Raw genomic sequence first — 18,034 nt, 5'->3', positions numbered from 1 at the left:
GTGAGCGCTGTAAAACAGAATCCCATTGACTTCAATGGGTGCTGTCTTACACGCGCTACACGTTGAAATCAATGGGAGGCTTTTTAACCCATTGATTTCAATGTGTAGCGCTTGTAAGACGGCACCCATTGAAGTCAATGGGATTCTGTTTTATAGCACTAACTCTGACACGTGTTTACGTGTCAGAATGAGCGGCGCGTTACTCCGTGGGAACGGGGCCTAAGATGGTATTCTAGGACTAACATTGATAGCCTATGCATAGGTTAGATCATCAATATCAGATGAGGTTCTGACTCCTGGCACCCCCACAGATCAGCTGATTGAGGAGTCTATGGTACAGCAGAACTAGAACAGTTCCATACGTTGTGTAGTATATATATAATACTGTTAGTACAATAGTATACTTTTATAATGTTTTTCCTTGTTGTGATCTTCAGATTCTCTTCAGTAGCAGTGGCCATCTGTGAAGGATCTTTCTTCCTGCACTTATTCTTAACACGCTGCTTCAGGTAATCTTTTGCGCTGTACTGTCTGTGTGCTGTGTCATTTTATAGTACCGTATATATTTTAACATGGGGGAGATTCTTTTATATATCTACTAAATGACTTATAACTATCTCAATCTCCATGTAAGCTCCATAGTGGGCGAGACCCTGATTGTAGGGCAGACAATAAAGCAGACATTACACTGCATTGTAATAACCATCAATGTTTCATATCTTGTTTTATCACTTTAAGATGTCAAAAGGAGCCTCGCCTATATGTGTGCTTAGGGAAAACAGCCCGGATGGGAGGATTCCAAAAGTTTGTAGCCTATGGACTCCTCTCTGTGGCATGTTTCCTTCACCCTGTCCTAGTGTGGCATGTCACAATTCCAGGTAGGTCTTATACACATAAATTACATTGATACAGCAATGGTATGAATAGTAGTTTTGTTGATGTACGTAGTTAGCACATTCTATACCGATATTTAACCATATGTACAGTTGTTTGTTACTTTATGGTCCAGCCTGAGATTTTTCTAATTGAGACCATACAAAAAATTTCCTAGCCTTTTGCACTATGTGAGCAATACCGTCTGTTAAAATCTCTTCCTTACTGCCGTCCTTATGTGCCGTTCATTGTGTATATGACTTCACTTGCTAGACACAGCCACCAGGAATGTGATGTCATTGATGATGTAATAGTATTTGGCTAAACTTTATCGACTATCAGTGTAAGCCGTGTACCGAGGTGGGCTCCCCAGGATACAGCGAAGTCACGAACAAAGGAAGTGAGTCCAATTCAATTTAACCAAGATAGGACTTTACTTAGTTTAGTTAACCTCTTTTGTCCAAAAGAACACTCCCAGGTATTACATTTACACAGCCTAGAGGCTGGGACCCTGGTGTTATACAGCACGGTGCCCACTAGTGTGGCCTTCAATATACTCCAAGCTTTTACCTACCTGTAGGCTGCGCCTATGCAGCTGCCTGTTACCTGTTATTACCCTATTACACAGGAACAATTCAGTGTGTGTGACACAGGCATCCGGCGGTGTAACACCAGGGTTTACAATCTTATCACAATACTACTAAATTCCCCCCAAACCAAGTACAACTAAGCAAGTATAATGGTTAGTTAGCTTGCAAGCCAAACAGTGTAAAGTTAAACTAAATGTTGCTCCCAGACTTCCTTACAAGTCCCTCTCTGGGAGATATAACTCTGTAGATATCCTCTGTGACTTAGTCCTTTTACCAGACAGGTGGATAGGTCACCAGTATTGCAGCCTGGGGTGATGATTATACCTAACTAACTAACTACAGGCTTTTTACTCAGTCCCAGCAATATGGTGCCAAACTTGCAGTGTGGTGCGTGCACGCTTACTTCTGTTGGGTACCTTTTAGTCTCTGTTAGCATCAGGGTGAAGAGGAGCTCCTCGGACAGCATGCGGTCTCACTGACAGTCTCACTTCTCAGCCAAGTCTCTGACAGTAATCTTCTCCTTAGGATGGTGTCTGGACAGACTCTGAAAGTCTCAAATCCTCAGCTATTCTTGCTGTGGCTTCTCCCTCCAAGGACCCTCTCTGCACAGTGATGTCTCCACAGCTCTCTCTTCTCCTCTAGAGTCCAGCACACTCTGACTCAAAATGGCTCCTAGAACCTTCCTACAACGATCAGGGTCTCCACATCAATCTTCCAGGGGCATACAGCCTTTTTCCTTTTACTTGTTATCTTGCAACAGCGACCTCTCGTGGTCAAACAACAAAATGTCAGGTTATGAAAACATCAACTCAATTACACATTGCACATTCACTACACAGGGGCTGTTTCACCCTCTTACATCAGAGCAGCCAGGAGAGGGTGGGGGCTGGTCATGACCACCAGAACAGCCAGCACCTGCTTGACACATCTAAAGGATCACAGCTGTGACTAGAGGCAGCAGTAGCATGGACAGGTAGACAAACACATTTTTAAGTATTTTAGCCTCTTCCCTTCCTCCATTAGACAGGCATTCTTCCGTCAGTGGTTATGATGAACACTGTCGGCTAGCATCATGGTAGATGCATAGGCAGAGTGAGGGTGCGTTCACACGATGTAACGTGGAGCGCAATCTGGCACGTATACATGTGCCGGCAGATGACGCGCTCAAAATGCTCCCATTCATTTCAGTGGGAGTTAGGAGCGTATACGCCGCAATATTTTGTGCCTGTGATTTAGCGGCATACATGCAAACGTGAACGTTTTTGAAAAATGCAGCTTTTCCACAGTGTTTTTTTTTCCCGCAGTGTGGAGCTAAGATTAGATAAAATTGCATTCACTGTGCTGGTAACTGTAAAGCTCAGTGTTTTTTTCCACTGCGTTTCCGCAATGCCCAAAAATGCTGTGTTTCCACCCAGTGGGCCTAAGGGTCCCTTCACACAGAGTAAATGCGCTAATTTTGGCAAAATACACATGTAAAGAATGCACGTGTAAAAATAAGACTCCCATTGACTTCAATGACATTTTACACGTGTATTTTGACATGTTTTTTACACGTGTAAAAAAAATGTCATTGAAATCAATGGGAGTCTTAGGTGCAACCCTATCAGCGTACCTTAGAACTGATGGGAGTGTCGTACATTTTAGAGTGCTTTCACACAGAGTTATGCTCCGTGAATTTTGTCCATTTTACACATGTAAAAATACATGTGTAAAATGTAGTAAGCCATTGAGTTCAATGGCTTATGTGCGTATTTTTGAGCTCGTATTTTTGCGTGCAAAATACGCGTGTAAGCCATTGAACTCAATGGCTTACTACATTTTACACATGTAAAACGGACAAAATGCACAGAGCGTAACTCCGTGTGAAGGCACCCTTACTGCAACTGCTTAAAGGGGTTTTCCCATGACGCTTGTTCACTAACCTGCAACCTCTTGTGCTCTCTTCACTTCCTGCTTTTTTCGGCATATTGGTGGGTGGGGTTTCACTTGATTGGTTGTAAATGAATTACCACAGTGTGAAGCTGATTCAGTATGCATTACATATAGAGGTAACAGAGTCCCTATCTCAGCCCTTATCAGCCAAATTCAATTAAACCGACTGATAAGAGCTCAGAAATCCTGGAGTTCTCTGAGAAGCTCTGCTACTTAAAAGACACAAACAGCTCAGAGCTGCTTTGATCGTATACTTTGGTTTCACAGCAACAGCTTCCAAATGCAAATGCCAAATCTAGAAACAACTCCAGATCTTTTACCTGCTTAATTGATGATGGATTAACAAAGGAGTAGCCCAAGCAGCCCTTTAAAGGGGTTGTCCCATCACAAGGATCCTATCTATACTGCTTGTTAATGTGGATGTAAGACTTTTCCTAAATACATTGCTTCAGCAAAACTGCTTTGTTTGTCCACTATCTTACTTTATTAAATTTTTTGTGGCCACAGCCCTGACCTGGCTGCTCCTGAGTCAAGTGATGTATTTGCTGCTCTCAGGGGGGAGGGAGGAGTGGCTAAGTGCACGGGAGCGAGCCTGTGTATCTAGCTATTCCTGTGTCTACACCACATGACCTAGGTCCTGCACTCAGATAGAGGAGCTGCTTTCATTTCTTCTGTTCTCCCAGTTATCAGGCTAGCTAATTCCGTTGTGTTCATTATGGCAGAGACAGGCAGTCTCTGTATGTAACACAGAATGGAGTTGCTGCTGCCTGTACTTCATAGTCCAATGTGGGTGGGCGGAGCTACACATGAATTTGGGGGCGGAGCTAAACGGCAGGTTGCCTGTGAAACCCCGCCCACCAAATGATGCAAGAAATCAGGAAGAAAGAAGATTTTACAAGAGTGAAGACTGCTGAGTATGTGAGGTGGGAATACCCCTTTAAATAGCTTTTGAGATAATTGTCCAATTCCTTTTTGGTTCCCTGAAAAAGAGGCAGCTACATATTCCAGAGCTGTAATTCCTAAGCCTTTCCTCCAATTGATCTCATATTAATTATATAACTGTATCTTGAATATAAACAACTAAAATGCCGACACTGTTCAATCTAACTGATCTAACTGAAGATGCCCATATTTATATTTGCAACAAGCTTGTCGTTATAAGCTGAAATATTACTTTTTTATTGGATATTTAATAAAGACAAAGTTTTTATGCCACATGGAATTGGATGATTCGTGATTCGGTTGGAGCTGGAATTTTACATATATTACAGCCCATACTTATATATTTATTTCAAAGAAGCTGAGCAGCTGCAATCTGAAACTCTGTACAACCCCTTTAATGGAGGAAGAAAAGAACACAAAATAAAGACAAAATCAGAACCGTAATCGCCTGACAGATAATTAAATAGCTGGTTTCCAAGCAGGGCCATTTTAACACATTGGTGGGCCCTGTGCTAGTGTCACCACCACCTAGAAATACCTAACCTGCACAAATTCTAATACCTCCCGATCACCTCCGTATACTATAATGCCCCTTAGTGGCCCCATAATACCCCTCATAATGTCCTTTTCCAGGTTGCCCCCTCATTTTAATTTCCCTCTCACAAATTCATACCCCCCAACCCCCTGTTTGCCCCCACATTGTCATGTATCCCCTCCCACCCCCAAGTTGCCCTCATACTGTCATGTACGCCCTAGGTTGCCCCCACAGTGTCATTTTCCCCTCAGGTTGCCTTCACAGTGTTATGTTCTCCTAAGGTTGCCCCCACAGTATCATGACCCCCCAGGTTGCTACCAAAATATCATGTCCTCCTACACTGTCATGTTCCTATCTAGGTTGCCCCCACAATATCATGTCCATTCACAGTATGTTCCCTACAATATGTCCCTTACAGTGTCATGTCCCAACACCCCACAGGTCCCCTCCACAGTTTCATGTCCCCCACTGTATATAATAAAAGGGGGGAAAAAAAAAAAACAGACCTAAATACTCACCTTTCATCATTTCCCCCTTCACTCTTGTCTCTGGTCCCAGAGTCTTTAAGATGTAACAGGCGTGGTGTAAGTGACGTCACTACATCGCTCCTCCTGCTCCCAGGACACTGGCAGCAAAAACAGTGGCTGGTTGGTGAAGTAGGGAGCGGACGGCTCCCTACTTCATTACTGTCTGCAACTTATCAACGTCCCAGACACTCATGAGTTGATACAGCCTGGACCAGCTGCCCTGGACAGTGGGACAGATAATGCAGAACTGCCCACTGTCTAAGGGCTAGTTCACACGTGAACTGCCCGCGCGGGTTTTGACACAGAGAGAGACGCGGCGAGCCGCGTCTCTCTCTTGTCAAAACCCGCCCGCCGCGACCATCGCTGTCGCGGCTTAACCCTCTGCTGTCGGCTCAAATGAATGAGCCGACATAGGAGGGAGCTGCCGGGGGCGGATGCCGCGCGGCTGAGCCTGCGCGGCTTCCGCCTGAAGAAAGGACATGTCCTTTCTTTTCTCCGCTAGCAGCAGCTTGCCGCTAGCGGAGAACAGAAGCCCGGCGGTCTCCACAGACCACCATTATAAGGGGAGGTTTTGGATGCGAAATCCGCTGTCAAAAACCTCCTCTTATACTCACGTGTGAACTAGCCCTAAAGGAGGCCCCCACTACAATAGGGCAGAGTGCAAGTGCACCATTGGCCCTATGGTAAAAGCGGCCCTGCTTCCAGGTTAGAGAAAGCTATATGAGACCTATAGGTGGCTATCTTGAAACATATTTTTCTCTCCTCAGGGGGAGAGCTATTTTACATGCTATTCCCAGAAATCATTGCTCTAAAGACTCAGTCCAAGTTGGATCAACAACTACATAATGTTGCCTTCACCAAAATACATTCTGAGGATACAAATCAGCTTCAGTCACATGCTTTCCCCAATGTAATTCTTGCATTTTTTGTCTTTTTCTGCACATCTGGGTTTACTTTTTCTTTGCAGGAGCTCCCCTCAAGCGCTAAATATAAGTGTATTGGGCAAAACATCAAGGCACGCTGGTACAAAATTCTGTTCATCTCCAAAATGCCTTTGGTGGATGGCATAACTATCTTTTTTTTTTTCTTTTTTTTTTATATGAGCAACATGTATAAATGATATAGCAACATCTAGTTTTCAGCATACCCTTCTTATATTGATTTCTGGGTAACACTCATTCACCCTTATAGGTAAACTAACTGGTTTCCCATGAAAATAATACATCCAGCATAGGTCAGTCATTGGAACTGGCCCAGTATGTATATATATATATATATATATATATATATATATATATATATATATATACACACACACTCATCAATTCTCTTTATTTCCTTAACTTTTTAAAATGCATTGACAAAAATGAGTGGTAGTGTGGAAGTAGATTGAAGAGTTCTGGGCTCTATGATAGCTGCTTGATCAGAGCAGGATACATACAGCATAGACTCGGCAGCACATTATCCTATCTGGCATTTTTTATATTGTGGTGCATAGCTACCCGTATATACTCGAGTATAAGCCGACCCGAATATAAGCCCAGGCCCCTAATTTTACTACAAAAAACTGTGAAAACTTATTGACTTGAGTATAAGCCTGGGGGGGGGGGGAATGCAGCGGCTACTGGAAAATTTCAAAAATTAAAATGGTCGGAGTTTTTGGGTGCAGTAGATGCTGGGGAAGGGGAGGGGGTGTTTTGGTTGTCTGTCTGCCCCTTCCCTGAGCTTGAGGACTATTCCCCCCCCCCCCCCACTTGGAATTCAGCCTGGCTGAATATAGCGTATCTGCAGTGCTCCTATTAACCCCTTCCTAACGGAACAGGAGCACTGCAGATCCCCTATATTCAGTAGACAGGGAACTTTCAGACACAGGATACCTAATGTGTCTCACAGTAATTTTCTACTTTTGTGTGTATTGTAGGGAAAGAAGTGATTTAGAACTTTTATTTTTTTTAATTTTTTTTTTTTTTTTTGCACCATTTCATGGGAGATTTTGTACATTGACATTGTGGCTGGTCATAGACACTGACTCGAGTATAAGCTGAGGGGGGCTTTTTCAGCACAAAAAATGTGCTGAAAAATGTGGCTTATACTCGATATATATACGCACACACACTAATCAAATCTCTTTATTTCCTTAACTTTTTAAGATGCATTGCCAAAAATGAGTGGTAGTGTGGAAGCAGATTGAAGAGTTCTGGGCTCTATGATAGCAGCTTGATCAGCATACATACAGCATAGACTCGGCAGCACATTATCCTAGCTGGCATTTTTTATATTGTGACGCATAGCTAGCTTATTATATTAAAAGGGTTTTCCAGACCCAAATGGAGTTTGTCACCAGTATGCGATTCATAGAGGTTAGGTGGCCGGACAAAGTTGTGTACTTTCACTACAAAGGTGGATATTGCTACAATATTGCTTGGAATAGGATTGTAATATTTTGCTGTTTAACAGATAGCTAGGTCATACAGATAAGTATGTTATACCCAGTACTGATCTTTTTTTCTATCCTTTCATAGGAACCATGCTAGTTGTTACGGGCATTGCTTATCTTGTCTTGAGTAAGCGGAAGAAGAATAAAGATAAAGAGGGTGTTTCACAGGTAGATTATTATACTGACCCATCCACCACTGCTGTTGCCCTAACAAGAGCTGGAGATACAGAACAAACATACACCTTCACTGGAAATCTTAAAGAAAAAAGGGAATCTCTTCTTACGCAGATGAGAAGCATTCTTAAAGTAAAAAAGGATCATCCTCCACCCAAGAGCCAAGGACTTGACAAAGGTCATGGGGATATTTCTATCGATGTATCTTCCAAGAGAAAGCAAGTGCATTTTGAAGAGAAAGTGATCAAAATCATCCCTGTGGAGGAAGGCATCCTAGACGAGCAGGACAGTGAAGTGGAGGATACCACCTCCGACACAGCTCCTATAATAGTCTCCGAACCCAAACAGGCAGCCAGCACTTTACCCATGACTCCTGGCATCTTCTAAGGATCTCAGTTCAGACACACTCACACTTCAAAGTGAATATTCCTGTTGAGGTTCTAAACAAGACTGTGAAACTCCAATGAACTTTTGAGGACTACATGACCGCGAGAATCACAGCAATTTATTTACCAAGATACTATGTGGAAGATACCCTCTGATAAAGAAGAGTGCCTCTCAATATGTGTTCACCATTACATACTGTAAATAGACATATATGGTACTGTGGAATAATACTTTGTGAAAGACAATAAGGGTTAATTCACTTTAAGATCAAAATTTTATAATATATCATGGTTCAGTAGAGTTAAATGTCTGAAATGTGAATCTTATACCAAAAGAATTAGTAAAATATTACGGATTGATTTTTTTTTTTTTTTTTTTTACTGTGTTGTGGTAAACTTAATTTTTTTTTAAATAAAATTATTAAAGATGAGCGAACACTAAAATGTCCGAGGTTCGAAATCCGATTCGAACAGCCGCACACTGTTCGACTGTTCGAACGGATTTCGAACCCCATTATAGTCTATGGGGGGAAATGCTCGTTTCAGGGGTAGGCAAAATTCGATAAAATTATACTTACCAAGTCCACGAGTGACGGTCGGGCTGGATTCTCCTTGAAGTCTTCTCCCGGCGCAGCGCCCCCGTGTCTTCTTCCGGCTGGAATTCACTCTGCCTAGGCATCCGGCCTAGGCAGAGCCGACTACGCATGCGTGGTCGGCTCTGCCCGGCCCGACACCTGAGCAGAGCCGACTGCGCATGCCTGCGCATGTGCAGTCGGCTCTGCCTAGGCCGGATGCCTAGGCAGAGTGAATTCCAGCCGGAAGACGCCGCGGGGACGCTGCACAGACAAGACTTCTAAAGGTAGGAGAAGAACCAGCGTTGATTGGCAGAATGTATAGCATTCTGCCAGTCGACGCTGGTTCTGCATCGAACCTTAAACTTCGAACAGCTAGTAGTGTTCGATCGAGTACGAGTATTTCAAATACCGTAGTATTCGATCGAACACCTACTCGATCGAACACTACTCACTCATCTCTAAAAATTACCATCTATAGCAGAAGTGTAACTTGAATCTCCTGGACCTTTGGGCCTACTGGGCTCCTCTGTTGCCCCTATAGCTATGCCCCTGTATATAGAAATAAAACTTCAAGTTGTCAAGTCTCAATCCTGCGCTTTGAAATCTCAGACATGCGCAGTAACGATCCCTTCTGAGCGCTACTGCACATGCCAGAGCGCCATTTTCTTGTGCGCTTTCCTCCATTGTCCACAAGAAAATGGTGCTCGGGCATGTGCAGTAGTGCTCAGAGGGAGCGTTACTGCGCATGCCCGAGATTTCAAAGCGCAGGATCGAGACTACAGAGAATGGAGGCAGTTAAACCTACGGAGGAGGAGGGCATTACAGGAGCACAAGCAAAGGAGGAGGCGTTACACAGGTTTGATGCAGGGGGGTGCACGATGGCTTGGGAAACGCCCAGAGTGGAGAGGTTCATTTGCATATTGGTTTTACCGATATGTTAAAAAAAAAAAATAGGGGGTCTTTTCAAAATCTAGCAGCAGCACCTGAATAGCCTTTTTAAAGACTATTTAGGCATATTACTATCTCAAATGACGATTTCCAAATGATAGAGCCCCTTTAAAATGTAAGTTATAGATTATAGTTTTCTCTACTATCAACTATATAAAAATTTCTCAAGATCAAAAAAAATGTATAAAACTAATTTTAAAAAAATCAAAGAAAGGCCAAACATGTATAATAAATGTGTTTCACCTGTAAAAATCACAAACGCATTGAAAACAATATGGCAGATTATCATTTGTTAGGATCCGGAGCAAATGCACAGGATCAAATGAATGGAAGTCGGCAGATACTGTTGTAATTCTTTCTTTTGGCTGACAATTATTTCATGTCTATGTGCAGCTTAGTGATATGTTTGATCTGATACTACTTCACAATGGCTGTGGATATCTGTGAAAGCCAAGAATAATTGCGGTGATCCCTACAACAACCAGATGTTTGCTTTTATTTCCAAAACTGCACTATGAAAGTGATGGTGAGGACATCATTGGTCGCATAATTGTCCCTAAATGTTTGTGGAAAATAATGTTACAGACATCTGCGAGTTAAGTCTACTCATTAAGCTCTTCTTTTTGCTATGTCAGTGGGAAGTCTATCTCTTGTATATCAGGCTAGTTTCTAGAATGGCTTCTTATACATTATGTGGGGAAGGTAGCTCGGTAGAAGCAGTGGTGTGGACTCAAACAGTCGAGACAGGGACACAAACTATGCAGAAAACAGATTTATTTTGGAGGAAAAAAACAGGAGAATAAATAAACCTTCACTTCAGGTACAAATGAGCAAAACAAAATACAGCCTTAACATCAGAAACAATAAAACAAATTCCTGCTCGTCCGAGCAAATAACTAAACAGAAGTAATAACATAACTATATGTGTGGCTTTCTACCAGCCACACAAAAAACGCAAGCACAAATTGATTTCACCTGACCCAGCCACCTCCTCATCTTCTGGATCTGTCCTGAAGTGCAGGCTCTGCAACCTTTTATGGGCCAGTAACAAGACTCATGGACCCACACCTGGAGCAGAAAGCTATTCCAGACTCGCACTGGACCACACAAGTCAGGAATCTGTGGCTGACATAGGAGGACTACAGTACTTTGCCTTTCACCTTCTCACAATACTCATTTGTTTTCTGTTTGACGGTAACTGTAACTATAGGTATGAAAGAATCTTCTAAGTGTCCTGGAGATGTCCATACACCTTCAATAGCTTTCAGACGACTTGTTCAGGTGTCAGGTATTGATCCCAACAACCCTATACACATATGTGACCGAGGGCGTATTTGTTTCAGAAGGTGATACTGGAATAATTTGCTGCCAGTCAACGGCCAGGGCGAACAATGTTTTACCCCATATCATCTAGTGAGGGAGGGTTGGGAGACATCAACCCCCTCCCCCATACACATTAAATAGTAAACCAGTCCGGAAATCAGAGGTTTCAGCTGACTTTTCTATAATGCCTATGAGTGTATTAAAAGTTTTTTTTCGTATGCCTACATATGGGTACAATTGATCTACAGATGTTAAGAGTGAGGAAGAACATCACTACAATTGTTTAACTTGGATCAGCATGTACACATCAACAGACACCTACAAAACATATGGGAACATCGAAATCATAAAGAAAAGCTGTAATGACAAGTAAGAATGAAATATGACTCAGTTGTATAGAGCAGGCCAAACTAGCAAATGTACAGAGTACAATCAGTACGTGCTTACAACATATGTAGGTTCAGGGATTTGATTCACTATAGACATCGGGGGGAAAACAGTTGTTGTTGAGTTCAGTAACCCAATGCACTATACTTAAATGAATAAGTGACCACCAAAGATGGGATGATGGATTTCATCGGGTCAAAGGTTGCTTTATAAATGAAAACAGGATGCAGAATCTTGGCCCAGGAATGAGAAGAGGGAAGGCAGACATAGACTAAAGAGTTGTATGTGACCAATTATCAAAACTGATCCCATTTGCTTTATTATGTGTGTCTGGCACTGTGACGGCTCACTTAACATCAGCCAGCCATGAAGTGAGTCACAAGATTTAATAGTGGTTAATGGATTGTACATCGAAATTAATCATTCATAGTAAAACTTATGTTACGTAAATATCTGAGCTGCAATAGATTCTTATTCTGTACAATGCCAAAGTATGATATTTGCTTGCTGGCCGGCCGTTATTTATAGAAGACTGAGGGTTGTCCCTGCAAGACGTCAGGATAACGTCAGGATTCACTTTTTGCCACTGTTATCAGATAAGTAAAAAGAAAAAATGCAGTTTCTTTGAATTATGTGATGGAGATCCCAGGGTCAAAGGTAATCTCTAAACTTTCTGCAAGTCTCAGGGGACCCTAACACAAAACTAGACAGAAGAAGGGCATTATTAGAGTTTAGGCTGAACCAAAAAAGGAAGCAAAACTTTGCATACTCAAACCAGTTGAAACAGAGCAAGGGCTTCTTAAGCAAGAATTTACAAGGTCATTTCACATATCCACAAACATAAACTCAGCGACCAGACGCACAGGCCCACAAGAATGCAGATGAATCTCCTGGTGGGAGCTTGAGTCAGTTTGGGCATCCGGTACACAGATCAGTACATACATACAAATTAGCAGAGTACGGCATCTCAGTTAGTCTATGTGTGTCCATGTAATAAACTGGGTAGATTATTTATACTACCAAATTTATTGTTATGTAGACAAATCAGATGACCGAGATGACATCTAGGCACAGAGATAGACTGACTAGTGTCCTCCTTCCTGGGCCCCACCTTCTAGACATTGCTGTGGAGTACCAGTCTCCAATTATATTGCTGCTGTTCAAGGTCTTCAGCTACAATAATGGTGGTTTATTAAGATAATCTGTTTTCCCTTAGTCATAACAGCAGCACAATGTGGGGTATTTCTGCCCCTGTGTGCTGGTAGCACAGGCGGAATATTTTAATCAGCAATTAAATATGCACGACTAGGCCCTATAAGAGGGCGTAGAGATCTCCCCCCCCCCCCCCCACGTGTTAATACAAGACTAATAAGAATAATGCAATAGGGAGGGAAGCCTTGTGCTGCAGTTATGACTAAGGGAGAACAGTTTATCTTCATAAACCACCATTCCCTGTCGTCATAGAGCAGCACAATGTGGGGAGATGTCAAGTAATCCCCTTAGGGAGGATTTCCTCAACTTACGGAGCTCAAGACAGCATGGCCAAAGGCCGTCGCGTCGGAAGCACGTTAGCTCAGCCTATAGTGCTTCACGAAGGTATTGTGAGATGACCATGAAGCTGCCGAGCAAATCTGTTCCAGCGGAACTGTCTTCTTCTCCGCCCATGTAGTTGCGACAGCCCTCGTAGAGTGAGCTCTTAGAAAATCTGGATGAGAAACACCCTGGGAGGAGAAAGCCAACCTGAAATCGTGAAATCGAAGGTTTGGAGGCCTTCAGGCCCCTCGATTTCCCTGCTAAATTAATCAGGAGATTTTCAGATCTCCTGAAAGCTTCCGTGTGTACTAGGTAGCTGCACAAGGACCTACCCAAATCAAGTGAATGAAGCCTTACCTCCTCAGGCAAGGAGGGAGCAGGAAAAAGACTGGCAAAGAAATAAGCTGATTTAGATTTGCCAGTGAAGGGACTTTGGGTCTGAATTTCAGCAAAAACTGTAACTGTACCCTGTCCTCAAAGAAAGAGGTATAGGGTTCCACAGAAGAGAGCGCCTGAAGCTCTCCCACTCTCTTGGCTGAGGTAATCGCAAGCAAGAAGGTCGTCTTGTAGGCCAGGAATTTCAGATCTACCTGATCTAGCGGCTGAAAAGGGGAGTCGCAAAGACCCAACAGGACCGTCCCCAGGTCCTACTGCTGAACCGGAGCTCAGGACAGAAAAAAAACACATGGCGGGAGGTCTCAACGCCCTCTTATAGGGCCTAGTCGTGCATATTTAATTGCTGATTAAAATATTCCTCCTGTCCTACCAGCACACAGGGGCAGAAATACCCCACATTGTGCTGCTGTATGAAGACAGGGAATAGGTATCCCCAGCTTACCAAGGTAAGAGTGACCCTAGTCAAAGTACCATCAGCAGCCTACTGAAAGGACTGACACGACAGAAACAGTCCAAGAACTAGGTAGCAGGTTACTACTGGAAAGAAATATATGTGTTGGAGCAGTTGTAGGAATTTGCCAACTGGCAATAGTTGACAGGAAGCTGAAAATGAATCCCAGAATAAATGTAACTGGTGAGCACTTGGCAGCCCAGTCTCATATTGTCAGGGAGGGTACTAGTTCTCATTGAAAAGATCCAGTGGTTGGAAAGAGAGTTATTTACATATAATGCTCCATGTATAATAATATACAAATTGGCCTAAGCAGAGACTGTTCCAATACAGTAATCTATCTGCAAACGGCTGCTTCAGGGTCTATCACTTGTTAGTACAGCTATCATGGGATGAGATAATATATATACTAAGTTCTCTTCAATAAGTACCGGGACCTCCTATAGTACTTCCTCTAGGTTATAAAAAGACTGTTACCTGCTAGAGTAACCCCAGCAAGTATCAGGCCCTATTTACTTACCAGTCCCTGTTCCTACTCACCACAGCCTCTGTTTCTTCTACCAAATCCAAATTTTTGCAATATTTGCAACAAACACTGTAGGAGCCACTATAGGACATAATACTCTGTGAAGGGGCCACTATGTGACATAATGCAGTATGGAGGAGCTGCTATGGGACATTATACTGTGTGCAGAGGCCACTATGGGACATTATACTGTGTGCAGGGGCCACTATGGAGCATAATACTGTGTGCAGGGGCCACTATGGGACATTATACTGTGTGCAGAGGCCACTATGGGACATTATACTGTGTGCAGGGACCACTATGGAGCATAATACTGTGTGCAGAGGCCACTATGGGACATTATACTGTGTGCAGGGGCCACTATGGAGCATAATACTGTGTGCAGGGGCCACTATGGGACATTATACTGTGTGCAGAGGCCACTATGGGACATTATACTGTGTGCAGGGACCACTATGGAGCATAATACTGTGTGCAGGGGCCACTATGGGACATTATACTGTGTGGAGAGGCTGCTATGGGACATTATACTGTGTGGAGGGGCCGCTATGGGACATCATACAGTGTGGAGAGGCTGCTATGGGACATTATACTGTGTACAGAGGCCACTATGGGACATTATACTTTGTACAGAGGCCACTATGGGACATTATACTGTGTGGAGGGGCCACTACAGTACATTATAGTGTGTGGAGGGGCCACTATGGGACATTATACTGTGTGGAGGGGCCGCTATGAGATATTACACTGTCTGAAGGCCACTTTGGGACATTACAGTGTGTAAATGAGGCATAATACTGTAAGAGGACCAGGAAAGTGGGCACTATGCCATGTGGGGTGAAGGGGAACAAGTCAAAAGTTTTCTTTGGGCCCAGTCTTTGCTAGAAATGTTCCTGCTTGGCTGAAATGACCTAATTTCAGCACAAGTAAGGCTATGCCCATACTGCTGTCGATCTGTCTGTTGTTCTAATCCATCATAGGATCAGAGAATCAGCCTGAAAGATGTTAAAAAAGATGGAGGATTTTTTTCATGTTATTTGTTATTGTTTTAAATGGAAGTCTTCCATTGAAAAAATAAACTCAACACAGATGGAAGAAGCTTCCCTGTTTTTTAACAGTAGAGGAAAATGATCACAGATGCAAATAGAAAGTTTTTCATCTGCATCGGTAAAGACATGTAAATTTTTCTTTTCTGCCTCTAGAAGTCAGTCGTGTATCTAGAATCACTGGTGTATATCAGAGACATTGTAGGACAGTATAGTTATTAGACTATTTCCAGTGTAGTATCCAACAGGACCTGGGAGCTTCTTAACCCAGGTAATTAACAAACTCCACTGACTAAGGCTGGTCTTACACGACCATATTGAATGTACGGTCCGCAAGTTGCTGATCAGCAACACTAGCTGCTGATTGGCAACATAGACTCCGCAGACGTCCGTGTCCTGCCGCAATTCACGGCCATTATGGACATGTTCTATAAATTGTGGACCATGGTTGCGACCCAGCCACACCACAGATAAAATATCTGGTGGTGTAAGAGGCCACATTGAATATAATAACCCTCAATTGCAGACCATTTGCGGACTTACATTACGGCCGTGTAAGACCAGCCTAAGGTGGAAAAGATATCAAATGCAATGTGCCCAACTTAAATTCAGACCACCCAACAACTAATGGCTTGGATATAATTCTGCATGAATCAGTGTCCTGACTGCACATTAGACAGCAGTGCTATTTTTTATGTGTTTCCCCTAAATATACTGGGTTCATCAGGAAAGTGGATGCTGGTCACCACTAGTTGTAGTAGAAACCCATAATCCATATGAATAAAAAACAAAATATGAAACAGACACAATAGAGTATCTGCATAACACTTCATGTACACAGACATACACAACACTGTATGGTATACACATAACATGATAAACCCACACCCTACCAAGCATATAGGAGAATTTACAGGATTTTTAATACACAGTAACACCTTACTCAGGAATCTTTGAAGATAGCAGAATGTCTTACCTACTATGTCTCCTGTGCCGAATATTGCCTTAAGCCATGAAACCTTACAAAAGCAGCAGCAGAGATTGGCAATCATCCCTACCCCTTGCACACTAGGGTTTAGGGTGACAGTGGTCATGTATGAGTATTTCTTCTGACCACTGTCCTAATAAAATGGCTAGGAGGCAGAAGGGTTCAGACCCCGATCTGTCTGTTGAGTGTCAATGCTCTATAGTGTCTGTTTCATATGGATGCTATATAGTATGACTACAGTCTTAAAATTCTGTGTTGATCAGTGCTTAACTTAGAACAATTGCTAAGCATTAGAAATGGGCGAACATCTCACGTTTTGTTTAGTTTGGGGTGGTTTGGGACCAAAATTTGTTTAGAACAAGTTTGGTATGAACCAAGGCTTAAATTGGCTTAAAACATAATGTAAAACACTGTTATGGCTCCTAGGAAGCCATCCAATCTATCCGATTTCTAACACTATAACAAAAACATAGGTGAAATTAGTTTTTGATGATGCTCAGTTCACACTAGCATCTCCTCTCCATTGTTCTGGTCCACCAGAGGATAGGCAACCCGCTAAAATAGCGGTAACATATGGAGTTCAATGGACCCAAATGACTATTATGGGGTCAATCGGGTGTCTGTCGTTTTAAAACTGATCGTGCAAAGCTTTTACCTCTACCGATTTTCAGGTGAATATTGCGACGGAGACTTTGGAGCATATGTGAACATAGCCTGACCTGTAAGTGCTACAGACTTGTTGTTATTTGGGAAACAAATTTGTGGCTGTGTGCCTAGTTGGCAGAGGCCATTTTACTTTAGTTTATTTTGAATGCAGCTGGATTTCTCAACCTTTTCAAGTGAAAAACTTTGCATCGAGTACCCTCAATGTAGCGAATACTTCAAAATGTTGATAGATGTTGTTAACAGAATATATCAGCCCCCGCACAGTATGATGTCCCATAGCAGCCCTCTACATAGTATAATGTCCTATAGAGGACCCTCCACATAATATAATGTCCGATGGTGGCCCTCCACACAGTATAATGTCTCAGAGTGGCCCCTATTTTATTAAGATTTTATAACAATTTTGGGTTCGTCTGGGACCACTGCGGCCTGTGATTGGGCTTCAGTGGTCACGTGGATCATTACGCTTTGTGACCCACAAGACCACAGAAGTCCAATCACTTCAGCGGTCTCTGGCGAAACTCAGGAGGCCAGAAGAGAACTGATACTTGCACTGTAGTCCAGGTAAGGTGAGTAACACTGTTTATTATGTTTACTCACCTCCCCCTAAGCCGGCGATAATCATATTCTGCGGGTCTGAAGAGACCCCAGAGTATAATAGTAGTTTGTGGGTGGTTAACCTCACAAACTACTATTATGGTAGGGGTGGCTCTCGTTGTGGGAATAGTGGGTAGGTTAAGAACCTCTGCTCTACTGTGTTTGTTTGACATGGATACACCAACTATTAGTGAGCAGCATC

General features: G+C 42.9%; 1 protein-coding gene across 1 annotated transcript in view; it reads left to right on the top strand.

The window, feature by feature from the left end:
- TMEM72 (transmembrane protein 72) overlaps positions 1-8,544 on the top strand; it is a 39,779-nt gene extending 31,235 nt beyond the window's left edge. Inside the window, exons 3-5 of the mRNA XM_075257810.1 lie at positions 438-509; positions 739-878; positions 7,922-8,544. Of these exons, the coding sequence (XP_075113911.1) occupies positions 438-509; positions 739-878; positions 7,922-8,397 (688 nt within the window). The 3' untranslated portion in view covers positions 8,398-8,544. The remainder of the gene's footprint in view (positions 1-437; positions 510-738; positions 879-7,921) is intronic.
- Positions 8,545-18,034: the final 9,490 nt, after the last annotated feature.

Source organism: Leptodactylus fuscus, chromosome 10 (genome assembly GCF_031893055.1).
Source record: "Leptodactylus fuscus isolate aLepFus1 chromosome 10, aLepFus1.hap2, whole genome shotgun sequence".
Taxonomy (NCBI): Eukaryota; Metazoa; Chordata; class Amphibia; order Anura; family Leptodactylidae; genus Leptodactylus; species Leptodactylus fuscus.
The sequence above is the reverse complement of the archived record's forward strand: the minus strand, read 5'-3'. Positions and strand labels throughout refer to the sequence as shown.